Source organism: Condylura cristata, unplaced genomic scaffold, assembly GCF_000260355.1.
Source record: "Condylura cristata isolate star-nosed mole 26May11 unplaced genomic scaffold, ConCri1.0 scaffold00003, whole genome shotgun sequence".
Lineage (NCBI taxonomy): Eukaryota > Metazoa > Chordata > Mammalia > Eulipotyphla > Talpidae > Condylura > Condylura cristata.
In genome coordinates, this window is record NW_004567104.1 from 8,395,957 (window position 1) to 8,417,393 (window position 21,437).

The 21,437-nt window shown below is 37.0% G+C and overlaps 1 protein-coding gene across 3 annotated transcripts in view; it reads right to left on the reverse strand.

The window, feature by feature from the left end:
- The window catches only part of PHC3 (polyhomeotic homolog 3 (Drosophila)), a 74,808-nt gene extending 54,738 nt beyond the window's left edge, over positions 1-20,070 (reverse strand). Inside the window, exons 1-4 of one of the 3 annotated variants that reach the window (XM_004674952.1) lie at positions 20,014-20,055; positions 17,429-17,594; positions 10,365-10,520; positions 9,259-9,336 (exon numbers count right to left, since the gene is read on the reverse strand). In XM_004674952.1, coding sequence (XP_004675009.1) covers positions 9,259-9,336; positions 10,365-10,520; positions 17,429-17,572 — 378 coding nt within the window. In that variant the 5' untranslated portion in view covers positions 17,573-17,594; positions 20,014-20,055. Of the gene's footprint in view, positions 1-9,258; positions 9,337-10,364; positions 10,521-17,428; positions 17,595-20,013 lie in introns of all 3 variants that reach the window. The other 2 variants (XM_004674951.1, XM_004674953.1) reach the window with 2 other exon arrangements.
- Positions 20,071-21,437: the final 1,367 nt, after the last annotated feature.

Genomic DNA, 21,437 nt, shown 5'->3' on the forward strand with positions numbered 1-21,437 from the left:
CGGTAGATCTCTCCTGACCTGTCCACTGTTCCCATTGTACTTCGTAGATCTGCTTGTTCTGTTCCCTACTCTGTTGCTGGTGAATCTTCTCACTGCCCCTGCACCTCTGGCCTGTACCCCAGTTCTATATGCATAAATAAATAAATAAATCTTTAAAAAAAAATACATTATGTAAGATGACCAAATAACTACATATATACTGATCTGCTATGACCAGAACTTTTCTGATATAGTGTAATACAAATGCTATCTGTATTTTTTGGGCAGAAGACATGAAATTTAAAAAATTACTTCAAATTTAAAAAATTACTTACTAAATTACACATTTAGGAAGATTATGTGTCATACCCCTTTGTGAACAATCACCCTTGCATTCTCAGACATGTGGCTTTCTCCTGAAAAGCAAGTTCTGCCAGGCTTTTTGTTGTGCCAGGTAGGTCAAGTGAGGAGGGCCCATTTTCTTCAGGACAGAACAAATGAAACAGGGAAATTACTGATCACTGTCAGTGGTTAGTCTGATCAGTTCCATATAAACAAACTCATTTATTTTGAGATGCAGATTAAGTAGCACAAAGTTCAGAGAAGAAAATAAAAATGTGTTAATAAATTCTGTGTTACAATCAAGGTGGAGAACAGGAGCAAGACCCCACCAACATAAAATGAATTTCTCTTCTCTTGACAGGCTTAGGTTCAAGGACAGGGGACCCAAACAAATGCAAATCATGAGAAAGCTTGCTGGAGCCAACTCCTCTTCCTCCCTGGTGCTGTGCTGCCCCTTTTCCCCATTGTCCTTAAAATGGGGACATTTTGGTTTCTCTTTGTGTAAGTAAAGGCTGGTGCCCACCTGTCCATCCCAGCAGTAACTTTTAAGCCAGCATTGACTTTTACACCCTCCCCTTTGCAGACCCTCGCCCACCTCCTCCCTTTTCTTTAGCATTGTATAAATATACCTGTAACCTGCCAAAGAACAGAACAAGCAGATCTACGAAGTACAATGGGAACAGTGGACAGGTCAGGAGAGATCTACTGTGCCATGTGGATCACCTCTGGGGTGGGGCTTGAACTCATGCTGAAGTGGCTTTAGCTTCTTAGTGTGTGCTTTAACCTGCTGCGCTACCAGGAAGGGCCTTACATGATCATTTCTAAGACTTAGATATCAAACACATTTCAAACTAAACACTAAGCAAAATGGGAATAAGGCTTTTTCTGAATGCATCTTTAACTTATGAAAGATCTATTTATTAACCGTGATAGTGCCTTTGCCAAGTGGAGATGCCACAGGTGTAGAAGATGGTAGCCACATGGAGCTCAAGTAATTGGCCCGTGCCATGGGAGACGCTGGGTTCAAGTATATTGGTTGACAGTCGCTGTGGATATGTTTAAAGTCAGCAGTTACAAAATCATTTTACTTTGAATTGTGTTTTCTAAATAGCTCCTGCTTTGTTTTTAATGTATAATATATATATATATATACTAAAACAAATAGAATGTATTACATATTTTAGTTGATCTTATAATGAACTAAATAATTTTGTTAATTATATAATTTGTTGATATATAATCAACAAAAAATATATTTTGTCCTCCTATAACTCTCCTAACAAATATTTAATATATGCCTACTATGTGACAGGCACTGATTTTTATATTATGTATAAACTATTTAGGAACAGCATCTGAGATTTATATATAAACTACTAGTTCTGAAATTTCTATCCGGGTTCAGTCTAAGCACTATGAAGCTACTGGCAGCCACGGCAGCATTAGTTTAATCATGGGCCAGGGAGCTAATCAACACAGCAGACCTCTCCTGTCTCACCAGCTCCCCTCAGCAGTTTATTTCAGTTAATTCACCTGTTCTGCTCCCCACTCTGTCTCTGGCAAATCTTCTCACTCCCCACCTCTAGCCTATACCCCTGCCCTTGTATGCGTAAATAAATAAATCTTTAAAATAAATAAATAGAACTCCTCCAAATGAAATCTTACTCAAAAATTTCAGATTCAAATAGATCAAAGAACTGCTCTGTCTAAACCTTAGGGTAAGGCCCAGAGCTCCATTTACTTTAGTCTACTGGGGCAGCAGTAACAAAATACCAGAGTAGATAACTTAGCCAACAGAAATTTATTTCTCACAGTTTTAGAAGCTGGGAAAACGAAGATAAGGTGGCAGCTGATTCAGTGTCTGATGAAAGCTTTCTCACTGGCTTGCAAATTTGGTCATCTTCTCACTGTGTCCTCTCATAACAAAAAGAGAGAAAGCTTTATCTATCTCTGGTGTCTCTTCCTCTTTTATAAGGACACCAGTTCTACTGGATCAGGGGTGCATCCTTATGCCCTCTTTTAACCTCAATCACTTCCCGAGAGGCCCTATTTCCTATATAGTATTAGGGGAGATTGGGCTTCAATATGATTTTGAGGAGACATAATATAGTGCACAGCACAGCTACTAAATTTTCTCTTTAATCTAGACCCAGGAACACCTGGATGAAAGGACTAAAAACTAACTAGACAACTTAATTTGAACAAGAAAATTAGAGAAAAAGAAGTTTAAGACTGAACCTAAATGACATCACCAATCAGTCACAGAATTACACCCACAACCCAAGTTCCTTATCTACCACATTCTACTTTTTCTCATGACACTCCACAACTGATAGTAAAATCGTCATTGCACTCTTATCATTTGAATTTTCAATGAGCTATAAAGACATCACTGATTACCAGATCTCCTACATGAAGTCCAAACTCATATATCCAATATCTACTCAACACATGCGAGTGTGTGTCTAATACTCATTATGAACTTAAAATATCAAATACCAAACTAAAGATTTTCTTCTACACCTGTTTTGGCTACTCTTACCCACTAAAAAGTCATTCTTGACTTCTGCCTTCCCACATATCTTTTAGTCAATCCATCAACATAGCTTGTGACCACTACTTTGAAAGCATATCCAAAATTCTATAATAAAATTTTGGAGAAAAGAAACGTTTTGCTTTTGACTAACCACGTCTCACCACATCCACTGTGGTCCAAGTCACTTATCTCTCCCTCTTAAATTCTTTTAAGAATGTATATCTCTTCTCCGTTTCTTTGCTTTCCACCCCCAGCCCAGAAAGTACTATCAACACTGCCATTAGTTAAAATTGTATGAGCTCACACATCACTTCCCTACTGAAACTGTTGTTCTCCAACAGGTTCCTATCTCATCAAGAGTAAAAACTAAAGAGCTTTATAATCTCCTTACACCTGAATTAGCTACCTCTCTAATGTCATCTCAACCACTTACTACCACCTTTTCTATTTCTTGAGTATGTCTACCTCTCTCACACTTCTTCAGATGCCATCTTTACTAGCAATGTTTTCCTTGAACCTAATTAAATAGCAAATTCTCTCATTCTCCTCCCTTGCTTTATTTCTCTCTATAGCACTTACTACCATCTCACATATATACTAGTATATTATGCATGTATCCCTCGTTCCATAAAAAGCATTTTATCTGTTGTGTTGCTATATTCCCAGCAGCTAGAATAAGTGCTCAAATATTTTTTGATTGAATAAATAAATGTATACATGAATAAAGTAATAATGCTAAGTGAACTCCAAAAGTTCATCTTGTCTAGCACCATAGCCATAGAAAGAAAGCTATCAAAAAGAAACAAGGATTACCGGGTCCTTTCCTGGTGGCACAGCAGGTTAAAGCACAGCACTAAGAAGCTAAAGCCACTTCAGCACAAGTTGGATCCCCGCCCCGTAGGTGACCTACATGGAGCAACAGACCTCTCCTGACCTGCATCCCCTCAACAGTGTATTACTCAGTCAGCCTGTTCTGCTCCCCACTCTGTCTCTGGTGAATCCTCTCACTGCCCCTGCACCTCTCACTTGTACCTCATTTCTGTATGCATAAATAAATAAATATTTAAAAAAAAAAAAGGATTACCCCTTTTGACAGGCTAGGCCAGGGAATTAAAGTCAAAACATCTGAGATTAATGTAGATTCCAGTGTCAAAAAACAACAAAGAAAAAGAACAGGAATGATACACAAATAGTCCTTAAGTCATTCAGAGACTTATGGTTGTAATTTCCAGACACATAATCCTTTCCAGCTGAAAATACCCAAAGACTTAGTGGAGGAAAATATACATAGAACAATAGCACTTCACTGACTTTAAAAAAAAACAAAGCTGACTAAAGCTATCATTTTATGTTTATACACAGAAATACATAGTAATAACACAGGAAAGCATCACACCAAATTTGGTGAGAGCAAAAGGACTATTGAATTAAGATGTGACTTTTATTTGGATTGTCTCTTAACACTATATTTATGTTTTACCTATGCAATATAAAAGTTAACAAAATAAAGCTCTTCAATCTGCTTTTTTAGAACTACTGATTAAGTTTGTTGTATATTACAAATTTTCTTTCTGCATAATCAGAAGATATATCAATTTAACATTTAAAAAATAAGCTAAATGACAGGAATTCTATTTCCAGGAAGCTGGAATAGATATACTTTATCATACTCCTACCACTAAGTACAACTAAACACTCTAATTTTACACACAAAATATACATAAGAAGAACCCATAAAATGATGAAAATCAAATAATTAGGGACCTTAGGACCAGTAAATAATGTGACCATGAGCGCTCCTGTTTTGTTTCACATAACCTATACTTGAAAATGAAGAAATGAGTAACCCAGAAACAAAAGAACAGCTATAAAAGCTCGAACAGACACAAGAGACCACGGCAATAATTCACAGGTGATGTGGTGGGGGGTATTTATGAGGACTACACCTGAGAAGAGAAAATCAAATACTATACAAAAATGAAATACAATGTAAAAAAATTCAAAAGCTCCTATAGAAGCCTAGTCTTTCTAATACCCAATCCCTCCAGTAAGTGTCAAGGAAGGTCAGGTAGAAGAAAGTCAGGATCCAATGAGGCAGTAACAGACCACCACCAATAATCCACCCCACCTCTGCAGTATCAGTGGGGACCACGTACAGAGCAGTAACATGACACTCCAATTAGGGAGGCAACAGTGGAAACTTAGTAAGAAGCCAGAACTCCCACCAGAATTCATCAATTACAAGGAGTACACCCGCCCTTGGTGTCAAGGAGATCAGAGAACCTAAATTTCTATCCCCAAATGACAGTAAGGAAATGGTACGAGCTCCCTTTCAGCTGCTAGTCAAAGTAGAAGTTTAAAGGAGAGCCTCAGTCTCATAATACGTAAAATATCCAGGTTTCAATCAAAAATCATTCATCATACCAAGAACTACAAATACCTCAAACTAAAGAAAAAAAAAATCAACAGATGCCAACACCAAGATGAATTGGTGTTAACACTGTCTAGCAAAGGTTTTAAAGCACTCATCATAAAAAAGCTTTGAAGAAGCAATTATGAGCACAACTGAAACAAATAAGGCACAAAAAAAAAAAAAAACGCTCTCAGCAAAGAAAAAAGATAAAATGAGACAAATGGAAATTTTAAAAATGAAAATCAGAAAGCCTAAATAAATGGGTTAAATGAGATCATACTATACATGACAGTATGATCACTTAATAAGTGATAAAAACCTAAATGTCTGTATACACCTAGAGCATTTTTAGTACCTCTAGTATTCATTACATAAATTAACTCAGTTAACTGATCCTCAATTAATGACATTTGTATTCCTTATAGCTTTTCACTATTACAAAAGTACACATCTGCATTTTGTCATTTTTCCCTAATTATTGTAATCATAATTCTGTCATTCTCAATAAATAACAACAAAAATGTAAGTGCTTTGTGAAAGAGTGTGTGCAATTTTAAATTTTCGTATACACTGTTGCCAAGTTATTCCCTAGAAAACTTGTGCCAATTATATTCCACTAACGTTGTATACAGTGTACCTACTTTCTCAGGCCCTCAATGTTTTTGTTTTCTAAAGTGACAGGTGAAAATACAACTCACTGAAGCCTTTACATACATTTCTTTATTACCAACAGTGTTAACATATTTTCATGTGTTTAAGAGCTAAAGTCTTTCTATTGAAAATTATCCATGCAGGTTTTTTGTGAATTCTTAGCATTTACCTTGCAACTAAAGAGCCCCTTTTCTTACTGCTGGAACGCCCATCTCCAGTAATTCACCAAAACACCAGGACAAAGGGAAAGTGGAGGGGCCCCAATCTATACTCTTTAGACCCTTTAGAAAACATGAAGTTGTTCACTGACCCCATATATTTGAGACAAGAAAGGTGCTGTTGCAGACATCAAAGGAATGGGTATTTTAAAAAAAGAAGAAGAAAACCAGAATTGATAATACCCAGCCTGCAATTAACAGTGTTGTGAACAACTACATAAAGGACAATATTCTTGCCAGGAGAATTAATGTTCATACTAAACACTCTAAGAGCTGAAATTTTAAAAAAAAAAAAAAAAGAAGGAAAGAAAGAAAATGATCAGGAAAAGAAGGAAACCAAAGAGAAAGGTACTTGAAGGGTTGGTCAGCTCCACCCGGAGAAGCATAACATACTTTGTTAGAGGAAAAAAGCCTTAGCTCCTGGTAACTATTCCCTACAAAACCATGGCATCATAGGCGTACCCAAAAGAACTCCAGACTAATTACAAAGGAAAAAAAATTACCCCTCATGTTTTACAAAGATAAGCTGACTGACATACGTGGTGCAAATATGTTTTCAACCATTTTGCTGTTTATCAACTTTTTTTTTTGCAAAAGTTCTAAATTGGTTAGCAAATCATGATTTTAGCAAATCAAATTTAAGGAAATCTTAGTACCATTCAGAATACAGAATAGTATTCCATACAGAAATACCAAGTTGAAGGCTCAGTCTCAACTAACTTCAGAGCCAAACAACCATAAACTCATTATTTTCATTACTCTTAAGAGTCTAGAAATTTTCTATTCTAATGAGGGGAAACAAGAGAATGTTAATTACCTAAGCATTCAATTAATAACAGTCTCTCGAAAATATATACATAGACTCACCAGGTGATATAATGGACTTTAAAACTATTTTTTAAAATAATATTCCATTTCCACACTGGCATCCCACTGTTATTCTTAGCCCTAACCTATTTGGCTGGTGACTTGACAACCTACCTTAGAGGCTGGACCTTTCCTCAGGTCCACTATCAAGAAACCTACCTCAAAATAACAAAAACTCTGAAAACTACTAGACTGTCAATGATGGTTCATTATTATCAGCACCTAGAGATTTCTGCTGCCATGCACCACCTCTCTTTTGGATACTGATTTAAATTTACTAAACCATGCTCTACCTCTTTCTAAATTTACTAAGCTGCTTTCATATTTGGACTACTAGTTAACCCACTGGAGTTACTACTCTGTGGAATAACAAATGTGATGTATTATTCTTTTCTTTCTTTTCTGGGTACCTGTTCTTCCAAGTTCTTCACCACCATCTCTCCTCGGCCTGCTAGTCAAAGGTTCTGGCATACTTTATCGCTTTAAGGTTAATACTTTAATACTTTGTTAGCTGGTTTACTACAAGTAACACTAATGATGTTATAAAAAGTAAGCACAATCCTGGAATTATAATTTCTATGAATAATAGCTACATAAAATCATAATAGAAAAAAAGTCTAAAATGACACCTTTAATGTTGTGAAGGAAAAAAAATTAAAAAAAACATACTTAACATATATATATGCTAATGTTATTACAATATTTTACAGAATAAAGAATGTCTATTATTTTTTTAACCAGCCCAAAAAATGTTTACCACACTTTTCCTGAATTACTGAACTATATAAATATAACAGACATCAATAATTATCACAAGAGCTTATGGCTAGATTACATTACTTAAACTTTTCAAATCAAATAATTTTTTAACTAATTTATTACTATTACCAGGATACCTCCACACTATCAAAATATGTTAATTAAAAATGTCAGAAGGATAACAGAAAAATATCTAGATGCTCATTATAGCATGTACTTAGACAGCAAAGACCATAACCTTAGCTAAAGAACTACAGCACAAATTCACCTTCAGTTCCTTTATAATCTACAAACTATACTCTATTGGAGTCAATTTTTCAAAGTGTCAAAATAATACTATCCTCAATCAGGAAAAATAGCTACAAAGAACATTATTAGCTTAATTCAAGGCTCTCAACCAAAAGAACTTTGCCCACCCCAGGAAAGTTTGGCAGTGCCTGGAGACATTTTTATTGGCATGCTGAGGGAAGGAGACACCATAACTACTGGCTCCTAGTGGGTAGAAGATAGGGATGTGATACAAAGCAGCCACCCACATTAAAGGATTGCTTGGCCAATCATGTCTGCAATGATAAGGTTGAGGAATCTGGAAAAACTGTTGAAATTTGTATACAGACTGCACTACATGTCAAATTTCCTGAATCTGAAATTTTCATGTGGCTTGGTTATAGAAATTTGTTCCTAAAAAATACCTAAAATGTATTTTAGAGGTACAGAAAAGTGTCTCTCTCAACTTACAAGTGGTTCATAAAAAGGTACATTTACTTTTATAGAAAAAGAATGAATGATAAATCAATGTTAACAACTGGTGAATCTGAGTATATAGCGTATTCAGAAAAAATTTGCATCATTCTTGCAATTCATATTATATCAGAAAAGTAAAATAAGTATTACCATATCTCTTAATTTCTTTTAAATGAGAATCTGGACACTACTTTCCAGTACATGTAAACAAATAGCAAATCAGTTTCCTTTTACTTCTTTTTCAAAGTATACTATATTGAAAAAACCCTCACAAATTTGATCTAAATAAGCCAAGTTAGCATAATGTGAAAACCCTAATTTCTAAAATCTGAACTGCACAGAAAAAGCTAAGCACATTTAGCTGTACACCAAATGTATGACATTCTTTAGAAAATTCAAAGTACGCTGTGTCTTTCAGATTTTTCAACACATACTGAAAATTGAAATCATTTAAATTACATATGATCTAAATGTAATCAGTGAGAAAACATGTAAACGAAAATCAAACCATTTCTAAAACTCAGATTTTTCAATTAAAAAAGGTGGAGTTTTAAAAGGGAAAAAACACCTATTTTCGTAAGTTTAACATTAGTTTTGAGTTCTTGAATCTTACCTTTTCTCTTTGTAAGCACTTGCTACTTAAATAGAATTCAACAAGTATACAATAACAGCTTTGTAAGTATTAGCAATTTTCTTCTGGAAAGCAATAATTAAAATTTCTTAATCCAGGAAAAAAATAGGGCACTTACAGATGTCTGGGACATACTTGACTGTTGTGTGACACTTCCTGTGGGGGATGTAGATGGCCTTCCACTGGACAAACTTGCCTAAAATAATAAAATCTTTATAATATGTCTATAAAAACTTTCTGGTAGCAGGATACCACAAAAGCACAATAAAAGTCAAATTATCTGTGTATGAACACACATTTTTACAGTCAACATGGATTAAGCTTTGGCCAAACAGATTAAGACAAAAAGAAAAAGCTGAATGGTGAAAACAGAGGACTCAAAGGCTTATCTTATTTTTATAGCTGCACTCATTGTCAGTTTTATTCTACAGGTCTCTGTCTTCTTTGATATGGAATCACTACTCCAACATTCTGAAAGGAAACTGGAGCTACCTTAAGTGCTAGTAGACTTTAGCTTCCTAAGTCATATCATGAACATGATGTTACCTAAAGTTGTACTAAAGAAGCAACAGATACAAAATTTTTTTCACTTTGAAGTTCAGTCGGCTGAGTCTAATGCAGAGATTTAAGGTTAAATCTCACATATAGTTTTATAGAAATAAACAATAAAATAATGAAAATTCAGTCACAAAGGCATCCTGCTAAGAACAGTATAGCTGCATTTTAGAAATGTGCATACACATCATTTTATATGGAAAATGTACGGAGGAATATATATTAAGCTGTTCCAGTAGCCACCTCTGAAGAATGGAAAACAGCAGTGGGTGTGTAAAAGAACACCTCTACTCTACTGCTTATAAACAATTTTATACTTTTGCTTTTTTTCATGAATATAAATTACTTTTAAAAATTACTCATTAAAACGTAAATACAATTAATGTAACCCTAAGTATTCACTACTGTACCTAGTATTTTACACACAAGACCACATTGCATATTTCTGCAATATATATAAAAAGTGGAATAAAAACAGCCATTATTTTTTAATAAAAAATAAAAAATACAGCCATTATTTTTTTAGCTAATGTCTATTGGCAGCCTATAATATATCTTTAAGAAAAAAACATCACAGCATGTAATAATACCCAGTTTATTGTTTTCAGTAGTCATCTGCAGATAACATCAACCCTGGCCTCAGAAGTTCATAATTTATCTCAGTCTCACCTGAACAGCAGCAAGGCTCTGAAGCTGTGAGCTGCTTAAATGCTGCTGCTGAAGAGCTGCGGTGTGTAGCATTAAATGCTGCTGTTGAGCTGCATACATTTGCTGAAGGTACTGAGCAGCTGAGCTGGAGGGACGATGCAATGCCTGTTGAATTACCTGTGGTGAGTCAATTGAACCAATGTCAAGCATAATCTTAGCAATAAAATAAATTATTAAAATGTGTCCACCTAAAATTTCATACTTTAATGTCCCATGTCATTAGGCTAACTTAGTTTACTTTCATAGTTAGGTATCACTAAGATCTACTAACCTGTCCAAATTAAAATTACCTAGTAGAAGCAATTCACAAAACAGGATTAAATAAAACATTTGAAAATATCCTCAATCTCACTAGTATTCAAACTTCATAAAGTAAAATACTATCTTCCAAAATGCACAAAATGATGTAAAACTAAGCTATTATTTTAAAAAAGGGAAGGTTGAATTTGCAACTGAAAAAAAAAATACTATCTTCCAACTGTAAGACGCATAAAGATTTAAAAGACCACCATTGACCCAGCAATCCCACCCCTCGGTATATACCCAAAGGACACAAAACCATAGATTCAAAAAGGACACCTGCACCCCCATGTTTATTGCTGCTCTGTTTACAATAGGGAAGACATGGAATCAACCTAAGTGCCCAAAAATAGATGACTGGAATAAAAAGACAGGCTATATATATATATATATATATATATATATATAATATTACTCAGCAGTCAAAAAAGATAAATTCATGCCTTTTGTAGCTACATGGATGGAGTTGGAAGGGATCATGCTTAGTGAAGCCAAAAAGAAAAAGAGAAATACTAGATGGTTTCACTCATAGCAAGAGCATAAGGGATCAAAGGGGGAAAAAAATAAACAAATATAATAAAGTAAAAATGGAAACAATGAACAACTATACACCAGAGACATTTTATGGGAGTAGAAAGGAGAATGGGATCAGAACTGGGGTGGGAAGAGTACACTGGACTATGATGATGGCACATGGGTTAATTGGTGGTGGGAAGTGCATGGTGATTACAACTGAGATGAAAAAGATGCGCAAAATGAAGAATAATCTAAAACATATAAAAAAATTAAAAAATAAATATAAAATATCTCTGAAACCCCCCACCAAAAAAAAAAAAAAAGACTTCTACTACCACTAGCTAAGGAAACATACTCTCATACAAGTTAGAAATAGAAGTTGGCCTAACTGTTTCTGAGAAAACTTGGTAGAATATGGGCCTTAGGAATAGAGGGGTATGTATATGTTACAGTCACTTGATATTGTAACACAGATCACTGCTCCAGTAAGGTAGCCAGTAACTACATGTGTCTACTGAACACATACAGTGTAAAATTAAATATAGCCAAATAAAACTAGTGCAGATATGTTTATATTTTTCTCTTCCCCTCTCTCCATTTTTATTTATTAACAGAAAGAAAATCCCAAACACATCACTAGGTTAAAAAAGAGCAAATCATGGGCTTTCCCTGGTGGCACAATGGGTTAAAGCACCACATTATGAAGCTCTCTGAAGCCACTGTAGCACCAAGAGTTTGATCCTCCGCCAGGGAGCTGACCCACATGGCATGGCAGACCTCTCCTGTCCCATCCACTGCTACCCTCAGCAGTGGACCTCAGTACATCTGCCTATTCTGCTCCCCACTGTCTCTTGTGAATCCTCTCACCCACCACACCTCTGGTCTGTACCCCAGTTCGTAAGCATAAATAAATAAATCTTAAAAAAAAAAAAAAGCAAATCACTAAGAAGTGCATAATCATACTCTTATATCAAAATATTTGAAAGAATAAATATTCAGGAAAACATTAAAAGACACATGGGGAGTTAGAACTGATTTTTATCTTTTCATTTGTAATTTTCTTTAAATGTCTGAAAAATCTCATGAGATATCCATAATCTCAAAATTGTAAAGCTATTTTTTTAGAAAATTACTGATTATATTTTTAATATTTTCACATTTTAAAATATCAGATTCCCTATGGTGATGGCACACGAGTGACTCAGTGATGGGAAACCCACCGGGATTACAACTGAAATGAAAGAAAAAAAAAAGCAAAAAATGATGTTAAAATAAATTATTATATTATTAAAAAAATAAGAAAATATCAGATTCCTTATTTCAACATAGAATAAAAAAAAAAATCCTGAAAAGGAATTTCACTACCGTGAAAATTCATTCGTGAAAATTCATTCGTGAAATGTAAAATCTGAACCTGAAACTTCATAAACAGATTTAGACAAGTATTCCAATAGCAGAAAATAATTCTCTTATTTGTAGGTGTAATAACAAATAAGACTATGCCAGTCCTCTGTAATCACATCCTAAAATCACATCAGGACCACAGTGACTCTGAAATAACACAGAACCCTAATATCAGCATCAAACCAGGTTTTGGGTTTTTCTTTTTTCAATATTTTAATCTTTATTTTACTTATTTATATATTTTAGTATTTTGAAGATTTATTTGATGTATATATGCATGCAGAGCTGAGGTGCAGGCCAGAGGTACAGAGAGGTGGGGATGCCAGAGGTGAGAGAGAATTCACCAGAGACAAGAGTGGGGAGCAGAACAGGTAGATTATCTGAAATACACTGCTTAGAGGAACAGGAGGTGAGACAGGAGAGGTCTGCTACACCATGTGAGTTAGCTCCCTGTCTGGGGATAGAACTCATGCTGCAATAGCTGCAGATGGCTTCATTGTGTTAAGACTTCACCCCCTGCATCACCAAGGAGGCCCAGTTTTTTAATGTATTTTTTTTTAAAGATTTATTTATTCATTCATACAGAACTGGGGTACAGGCCAGAGATGCGGAGGGTGAGAGACTTCACCAGAGACAGAGTGGGAAGCAGAACAGGCAGATCGATGAAGTACACTGCTGAGGGGAGTAGTGGGCGGGTCAGGAGAGGTCTGCCACGCCATGTGGATCTCCTCCCGGGCAGGCGGGGATCGAACTCTTCTGGAATTGGCATAAGCTTCTTAGTGCAGTGCTTTAACGCGCTGCGCCACCAGGGAGGGCCTTTAATGTATTTTTTAATTGAAGTAATACTGGAATTTTTTAATTGAAGTAATATTGGATACTCACCATAGTACATCACCACCAAATCACCCATATGCCACAACCATTGACTATTGTGCTTTCTTCCTTCTTTGTTCTTACCCCTCCCTCAGTCTCTCTTCCCATTGGTGCTTCAGTTCTATAATATGCTACCAAGGGCTAGTTTTTAAATTTGTCTTTTACATACCACATATTAGTGACACCATCTGTTATTTATTTTTCTCCTGACTTATTTCATTTGGCATTATCCTTTCAAGTCTCATCTATGTTGCCACAAATTTCATATTCATCTTTTTTGATCACTGAGAAATATTTATGTATATATACCACATCTTCTTGATCCACTCAATTATTCTGGGGCACTTAGGTTGTCTCCACAATTCAGCTATAATAATGCTGCAATAAACATGGGAGTACAAATTTCCTTTCAAATTGGGTTTTTAAAATTTTTTGGAAAGATGCTCAGAAGTGGAATTGCTGGGTCTAATAGCATATCCTTTTTTTATTATTTATTTTTTTATATCATTCCTCACTTTGTGGATATTTTTTAAGATTTATTTATTTATTCGTACAGAACTGGGGTACAGGCCAGAGATGTGGAGGGTGAGAAGATTCACCAGAGACAGAGCGGGAGCAGAACAGACAGATCGACGAAGTACACTGCTGAGGGGAGCAGCAGGAGGGTCAGGAGAGGTCTGCAGCGCCATGTGGTCACCTCCGGGGCAGGCAGGGATCGAACTCATGTGGAAATGGCTTAGGCCTCTTTGTGCTGTGCTTTAACCTGCTGTGCCACCAGGGAGGGCCACTTTGTGGATTTTTAATGCTTTGAGATACCTCCATACTGCTTTCCATAAAGGCTAAACCAGTTTGCATTCCCACCAGCAGTGTAAAAGGTTCCCCTTTTTCCACATTCTCACCAGCACCTGCTACTTTCTGGTGTTTTCAATATGGGGCTTTCTCACAGGTGAGAACTGGCATTTCATTGTGGTCTTGATTTGCATTTTTCTAATAATAAGTGATTGTGAAATTTTTTCATATGCCTGCTGGCTCTTTGCATGTCTTCTTTGTGGAAGTATCGGTTCTTTTGCCCAGTTTTTTTTTAATTTATTTATTTACGCATTCAGAACTGGGGTACAGGCCAGAGGTGCAGGAGCGGTGAGAGGATTCACCAGAGACAGAGTGGGGAACAGAACAGGCCGACTGACAAAGTATACTGCTGAGGGGAGTAGCAGGCGTGTCAGGAGAGGTCTGCCGCGCCATGTGGTCACCTCCAGGGCGGGGATCGAACTCATGCTCAAGTGGCTTTAGCTTCTTAGTGCTATACTTTAACCCGCTGCACCACTAGGGAGGGCCCCTTTGACTATTTTTTAATAGGGCTATTTATTCTTGTCGACTTTGAGTTCTTTGTATATCTTTAATGTCAGCCCTATGTCAGATGTATGGTATGCAAATATTTTCTCCCATACAGCTGGGTGTCTTTTCGTCTTCATTTATGATTTCTTCCACTACATAGAAGTTTTGATTTTAATATAGTCCTAGCAGTTTATGGTCTCTTTGGCTTACCTTGTTGGGGACAAATCACCAAAGACATCACTAATGCTTATGTCATAACATGTTTTGCCTATGTTTTCTTCTATATACTTTAGGGATTCAGGTTTAACATCCAAGTCTTTGACCTATTCTGACTTGATTTTGATGTATGATATGAGATTGTGGTCTAGTTTCCTTCTTTTGCATGCAGCTGTCCAGTTTTCCCAGCACCATTTATTGAAGAGGCGAACCTTGTTCCAGCCTATGTTTTTGACTCCACTGTCACAGATTAACTGTCTATATACCTGTGGGCTTATTTCTCAAACCAGAGTTTTTAAAGAGCTACGGGAATAAGAGAGCCATAATCCAACTATAGACTGAAAGGCTAGTCAGAACACCTTGCACCACAAAGTCATGACTCTCTAGGTCTCCCTAGGAAAGCACATTTCTTGTTTTTTACTTTCATGTGCTCTAATCTCACTTCTCCAGCAACAGATTACTACACTTGTTTTGTGTGTGTGTGAGTGTGTGTGTGTGTATACACATATACATGTGTATATGAGTGTGTGTATACACTGCTGTCACAAAATCAATCAAGAGCTCTTGACACAGAGTTGCAGGACATTGTAGACCAAAATCAAGTGATTTAAAGTTATAACAGTATGCCTTTTTATCAGGTAAAATGATAACATGTTCTTCCAAGTCCAAAACAAGAGTCAAAAATCAAACTGACATAACAGGTGAATAACCTATTTGACACATATTTCTGTCAGAGTGTAGTAACTTTTATTTTTAATTGTTTTGCATACTGTCAGCATAGTCATTCACTGTCATTCAAAACTACATTCATGAGACTCTTTAAATATAAGTGAAAGGTATGGCACATTGGTCTTATTTTTTCCACTAAAAAAACATTAGGAGTGACGGTGAAGTGAATTCAAGGAACTGAAAAAGAAAGTTGGAAAGAACTACATAGGTAGTTCGATAATATTGATTTTATTGCATTTTCAGGCAAGCTATTCTATGATCTCATAAGACATATATTTAGTGCTATCTATGAGACCTATCTTTATATCTCTAGTAACACTTTATTTTTTATTATCATATCCAGCTTAGATAAAAACTAGAACACAAAATAAGTATCTTAAGGTATTGTATCACCTGTAATTTCAAAGATCTAGGTATACTTCCCTATACTCCATGCCTCAGAGAAAGGAGAACAACACTAACATTAAAAACACACTCTACACTCTAGTTTAAACTTCTGCCAAAATGACAGGTTTCCAACAATTCTGGTACCATCTCATGGTAACTTCAGAATTCTAAACTCTGTAACAGTTAAGTAGCCATTATACTGAGATATCCAATTTAGGAAAAAGCCCAAGAAAAGTACTGTATCTTGCCAGAATAGAATGCAATTATAGTAATTCTACAGAGAAAAGGCAGGAACAGGTAAAAATAAGAATTCACAGTGGTTCAGGGCACAGTTCTAAAGTCAGCTAACCTATGAGCTGTGGAGATTTAGGCAAGCTATTTAGCCTATTTAAGACATCTTCGCAATGGAGATAATGACAGCATACACTTCATAGAGTGGTAGTAAAGATTAAGAGAGATGAGCCATGCAAAGTCTTTATTGAATGATTGGCAAATGGTAATTTTTCAATAAATAGTGAACATGGCTATTTATTGGGTATATAAATGTGCATCACATAGTTTTTAGCTTCCTTTAATCCTCATAATAACTCATAAAGTAGGTGGTTTCATCTTTGTTTTATAGTTTCTTAAGGCTCAAGATTATGCCTTTCACCCAAGGCTACATAGTTACCAATGATAAAGAAAATTAAATTCACACAAAGGGCGTATCAGACAGCACCCAGTCCCTTTTTTATGCAATACCATATTGCATCAACCTCCATTATTACAAAGGTTAACCAAATAAAATCTATTTTCTCAACTAAGAGAAGAGCCTGATATTTTTTAAAATATTCCCCTCCCCTCTACCCTTGAAAGAGTTTATAATGGATCCTCCTGCTTAGGACTTGTAGGCCACTTGGATTTAAAAATAATACAGAGTTGATTAGATCTCCATATGTCTATATTTTGGGTTCAAGTGTAAAATAATTCATAAAAATCTTGGGGCTCTAAGTTGAATGTCTCCACATTATAGCGGCATCTAGTATCCCCCTAATTATAATTTTCCTGTCACTCATTGTATAAGCTTCATGCTGACAAATGGAAGTGCTTTCAATATGATTACTAAATAGCTCTGTTGGTTGTTTCAAATATTAACAATTCTAACTATATTCATTTAGAGGATATGATCCAACTCCTTTGAGGTAAGATACAACAGATACATCTGGTTTAAGGGTAAAGTAATGATATCCTAAGTCCTAAGCTCCCCATTATTGTAACTGAAATACCTGTACAGCATGTCGGTCTGGGCCACTGAAAACAGATATCTGTGGCTGCTGCATTCGAGAAGAGGAAGTGGTGATGGTGGTGGTAGTGGTGCTACTTGTTGTTGTTGATACAGAGGAAGCTCCAGAGTTTGGTTCAGTATCCATAGCTGCACTGTGGTCCTTAAATCTGGCAGTGAACACAAAGAGTTTATATTATTAAAAGCATTCTTTTATGGGTTTTAAGAGGCATTTAATTATTTCAAAGAAATTATCAGATTATCAGCAACAACTTAAATTTCCAAAAAGGTTCTCATAAAATACAGATAATAAGCAGTCATTATAAACACATAAAAAAGTATTTCATTAATATATAGCATATATCATAGTTAATACCCACTAAATTTGAGTTCAAATGACTCAGGATATATAACTAGATAAAGCCTGGCTTAATGTTTATCTTATCAATATTGAACAATGAATTTTGAAGCAAAAACAAGTGATAGGAGACTATTAAACTACCTGGGGAAATTAAAATATAAGCAACATCACAGTACATTAAATATTTTTTAATGTATACTTCTTCACATTCTCTTGAACATACTATTTACAAATTAAAGCCATGTTTATGTATTCACTAAAATGCAATGTTTAAGACATACTTCTTTAAGGACTTGTGTTAGCTTAGTTTTTCGTTACCTTATGTACTTTGCTTTAAAATAAGTTCCTTTAGAAACTAAGATAATAAAAAATGCCTTTTAATCATCTCACACTAGCTTTGTCTTTAATTAGTCGATAACACTGTCCTCACTACCCCTAAGGACTGAGTTATATTTACAAACTAATCTTAGGAAACAGAAACAGCTGACAGTTCCCACTTTCTTACAAAAATCTCTTTATTAAGAATGGCTCCACATTTGAAAACAGCACAACTGTGTCATTTTCTCATATAGTTTTGTACCAGACTTTCTGACTCTCTTCCCTCCAATTAACTTCACTGTAGTGGTGCAAAATTCCACTCAATACAGACTTAAATAAATTCAAACAATACTTTGTTAGTTTTGAGGGTGTCCTTTGTCAAAACTAAAACTACAGCACTCTGTAAGTTAGGAATGTGCCACAATGGTAAAAAGCACATTTGAGAATACTCTACTTTTATCTGCCTTTCTTACCCTTCTTTTCTCCTGAAAAACAAAATTTGCCCAACCTCACACTAACAGCATTGACAAGAATGAAAAAAGAACACTTTCTAGTTCATGAAAGAAAGGAATTTGGCACAAATGGTGTTAAGAATGCATTATTCCCATAGGACGTCCTTATAGGATGCCCTATGTTCTTTATTTCATTTATGTAAACAGTACTTATATGATCTTTCAGTAATCAAATGTAAAAGCAATGACGATTTGATAATAAGAGGAAAATAAAAGGAAAAAAATGGGTGGGGGAAGCCGACTCTTCCTTTTCTTGATTAGTAAATGACTCATACTGCCCTGTTTAACAGCTTTTCAAACTGTCTTCTAATCATTAAATCACAGCATCATAAAGTAACTGCTCCACATCACACAGATTTAGTGTTAGATAAGGTAAACTTTTTACCAAATTACTGCCTGCCATAACACTTCTGAACCACCTACAAGTGATAAGCAATAAACTTGGATCCCTTTAGAGTGCCACTCTGCTCAACCATGTCCTCCAACCCAAAAACTATAGTAAGCAGGTCAGTAACTAACCAAAAATGGTCACAGCGAATCCAAATTCTAGGCATAAGTCAAAACATTGGTGAGTGAAATTGGCCGAGTCTGCACTGCGTTTGCAGACCTAACACAAAAGAACAATTTTGATAACTTCACCGTCTATGCATAGTAATGCCAGCAAAATAACAGCTGGCAGCTCTGGCGCTCAAGAGGCCTACTAAGTAAATACTAAGTTTGAGACGCTAACCCGGCATACCATCACACTGCTGCCAAAGAATGTGCCCCGCTAGGGAGGCACTGAAACTGCAGCCAGACACCCGAGGGGCGCAGTGTTTTTTTCCTTCCAGGGTGTTTTCTGTCTCCACAGAACCCGCAGCGCATCCCGCCGCTCCCAGGCCTGCGCTGGGACACCTCCTCCACGCCTCCCCAGAGAGGGAGACCCGCATCTCGGGTTCCCGGCAGAAAAGGAGTGGGGTGGCGCTGGGGCGGGAAGGAGGGGAGCGCGAAGGAGGCCTGGCTTGCCCGCCCAGCCTAGCCCAGCCTCCGCCGGCCCTCGGCGCGGGCGGCCTTACCAAGGCTGCCCGCGGGGCCCACTTGCAGGGATGACAACGTCTAAGCGACCACCGGGGCTCATCCCCCGGGACACCCCTGCGGCCGGGGTCCCAGCGGTGATCCAGCGTAACGGGCCCAGCCGACGCGGGACCAGACGCCGGAAAGAGCGCTCCTGCCAGCAGGGTAACAGGACCCTCACAGTTCGCCTCCGCCCCCCGACACGGGCCGAACGGGCTCCCCACGTAAAGAAAGCGCTCGGGTCTCTCCTTCCCCGCACTGCCCGCGAAAGAACCCTGAGCTTTCCCCTTGGGGGACGTGTCGCTGCCCCACTCGTTCCCCCACCCCCGTTACGACATCAGTCACCAGCAAGTCACTCACTCCGCTTCCGCCATCTTCTCTCCTCCATCACTAACACTGGCTGCGCATGCGCCCCCCGGCGGCGGGCGGAGGGGAGGGGTCGGCCCCGCCGCCGGTCCCCGCCGTCACGTGGGGTTCTTCGGTTCCCACTCTTTAACACCCCGGTGCCCCGGCACCTCAGGCTTTGCTGTCTCTGGGAAGTGACCAGGTCTCCCAACTTAGATTTAGGGTTTCACCTCCACCCCTTCCCATTCTTTTGCCTAGGGTCTTCTTACTCTTGGGGTGGGTATGACTAAGATATTAAAGGTTCTATTTAGACAGTTAAATCAAAAATTTAAAGAACATCTGAAAATACCGAAACCTATGCTGCAAACTTCAAGTCAAGAGTAAGAAAAAGAAAATACCAGGGTTATTGCTGAGGTCTCAGGAGAAAAGTTAATTCCATGGTGGCAACAAGGGCTGTTACCAGGTCACTAAGGAATTTGGGGGCCTCGGCCAGCAGCCTTTTTTTTTTTTTTTTAATTTTTGGGAGGGGAGCTCAATGATTGAAGTAATCTGGCAGGTTCCCACTCTTATACCCCGGTGCCCCGGCACCTCAGGCTTTGCTGTCTCTGCGAAGTGACCAGGTATTCAAGGAATAATACATTTTTACTACCGTTCATTATGGGGGGAGGGGAGGTCAAAAGGACTTCTCCCTTCTGCATTTCTTAAATGGGGGGCTGGGAGGGGAGGGAAGAGATGAAGTAGTGCTGATTTCAAGAATTGTTAAGTCCATTTTAAGGTATAATGTGGTCTCAGGGAACATATACTTTGAAGCCTGTTGAGAGAATCTCCCCAAGAGAAAGAGAATTCTTGCTACAGAAACAAAATCGTTCCCATATCTCTTTCCCATCTGATAACATTGTTTCTTTAAGTTATTTTCCTGAGAGCAGAGCCCTTCCTACAACTCCTAGATCTCACTGAGAAAATCCCTTTTGAAAAGTCCCTGCAGATGCTTAAAATAAGATATTACTACTTTTTCTCCTTTCTGGATTGTTCATTTATCATTCAACACTCTAGAATCAACTTTTTGTTGGTATTGCTGAAATTTTTGCATAGAAAAACAAAAGTGAGAAAGCAAGATGAAAAATTCATAACACAAATATTTGGACTAAATAGGTCAAAATTGTTCCGTTTCTTCCTTCTTTCCCTTAAATATCTAAAGCCTTTATCTACATTGTAACCTCCTGCAGATTAGTGTTAAAACTCAAAACATACATAAAGTAAAAAAATCAGACTAGTGTTATTTCTTTAAAGCATTTCAAAATGCAATATTTATTTTAACAACAGATAATATTTGTACAGCCTTTTACAGAGTGCAAATGATTTCCAAATCTCATTTGATCATCGCAACAGCCCTGTGAGTAATTAAACATTTTTATTTAGCACAG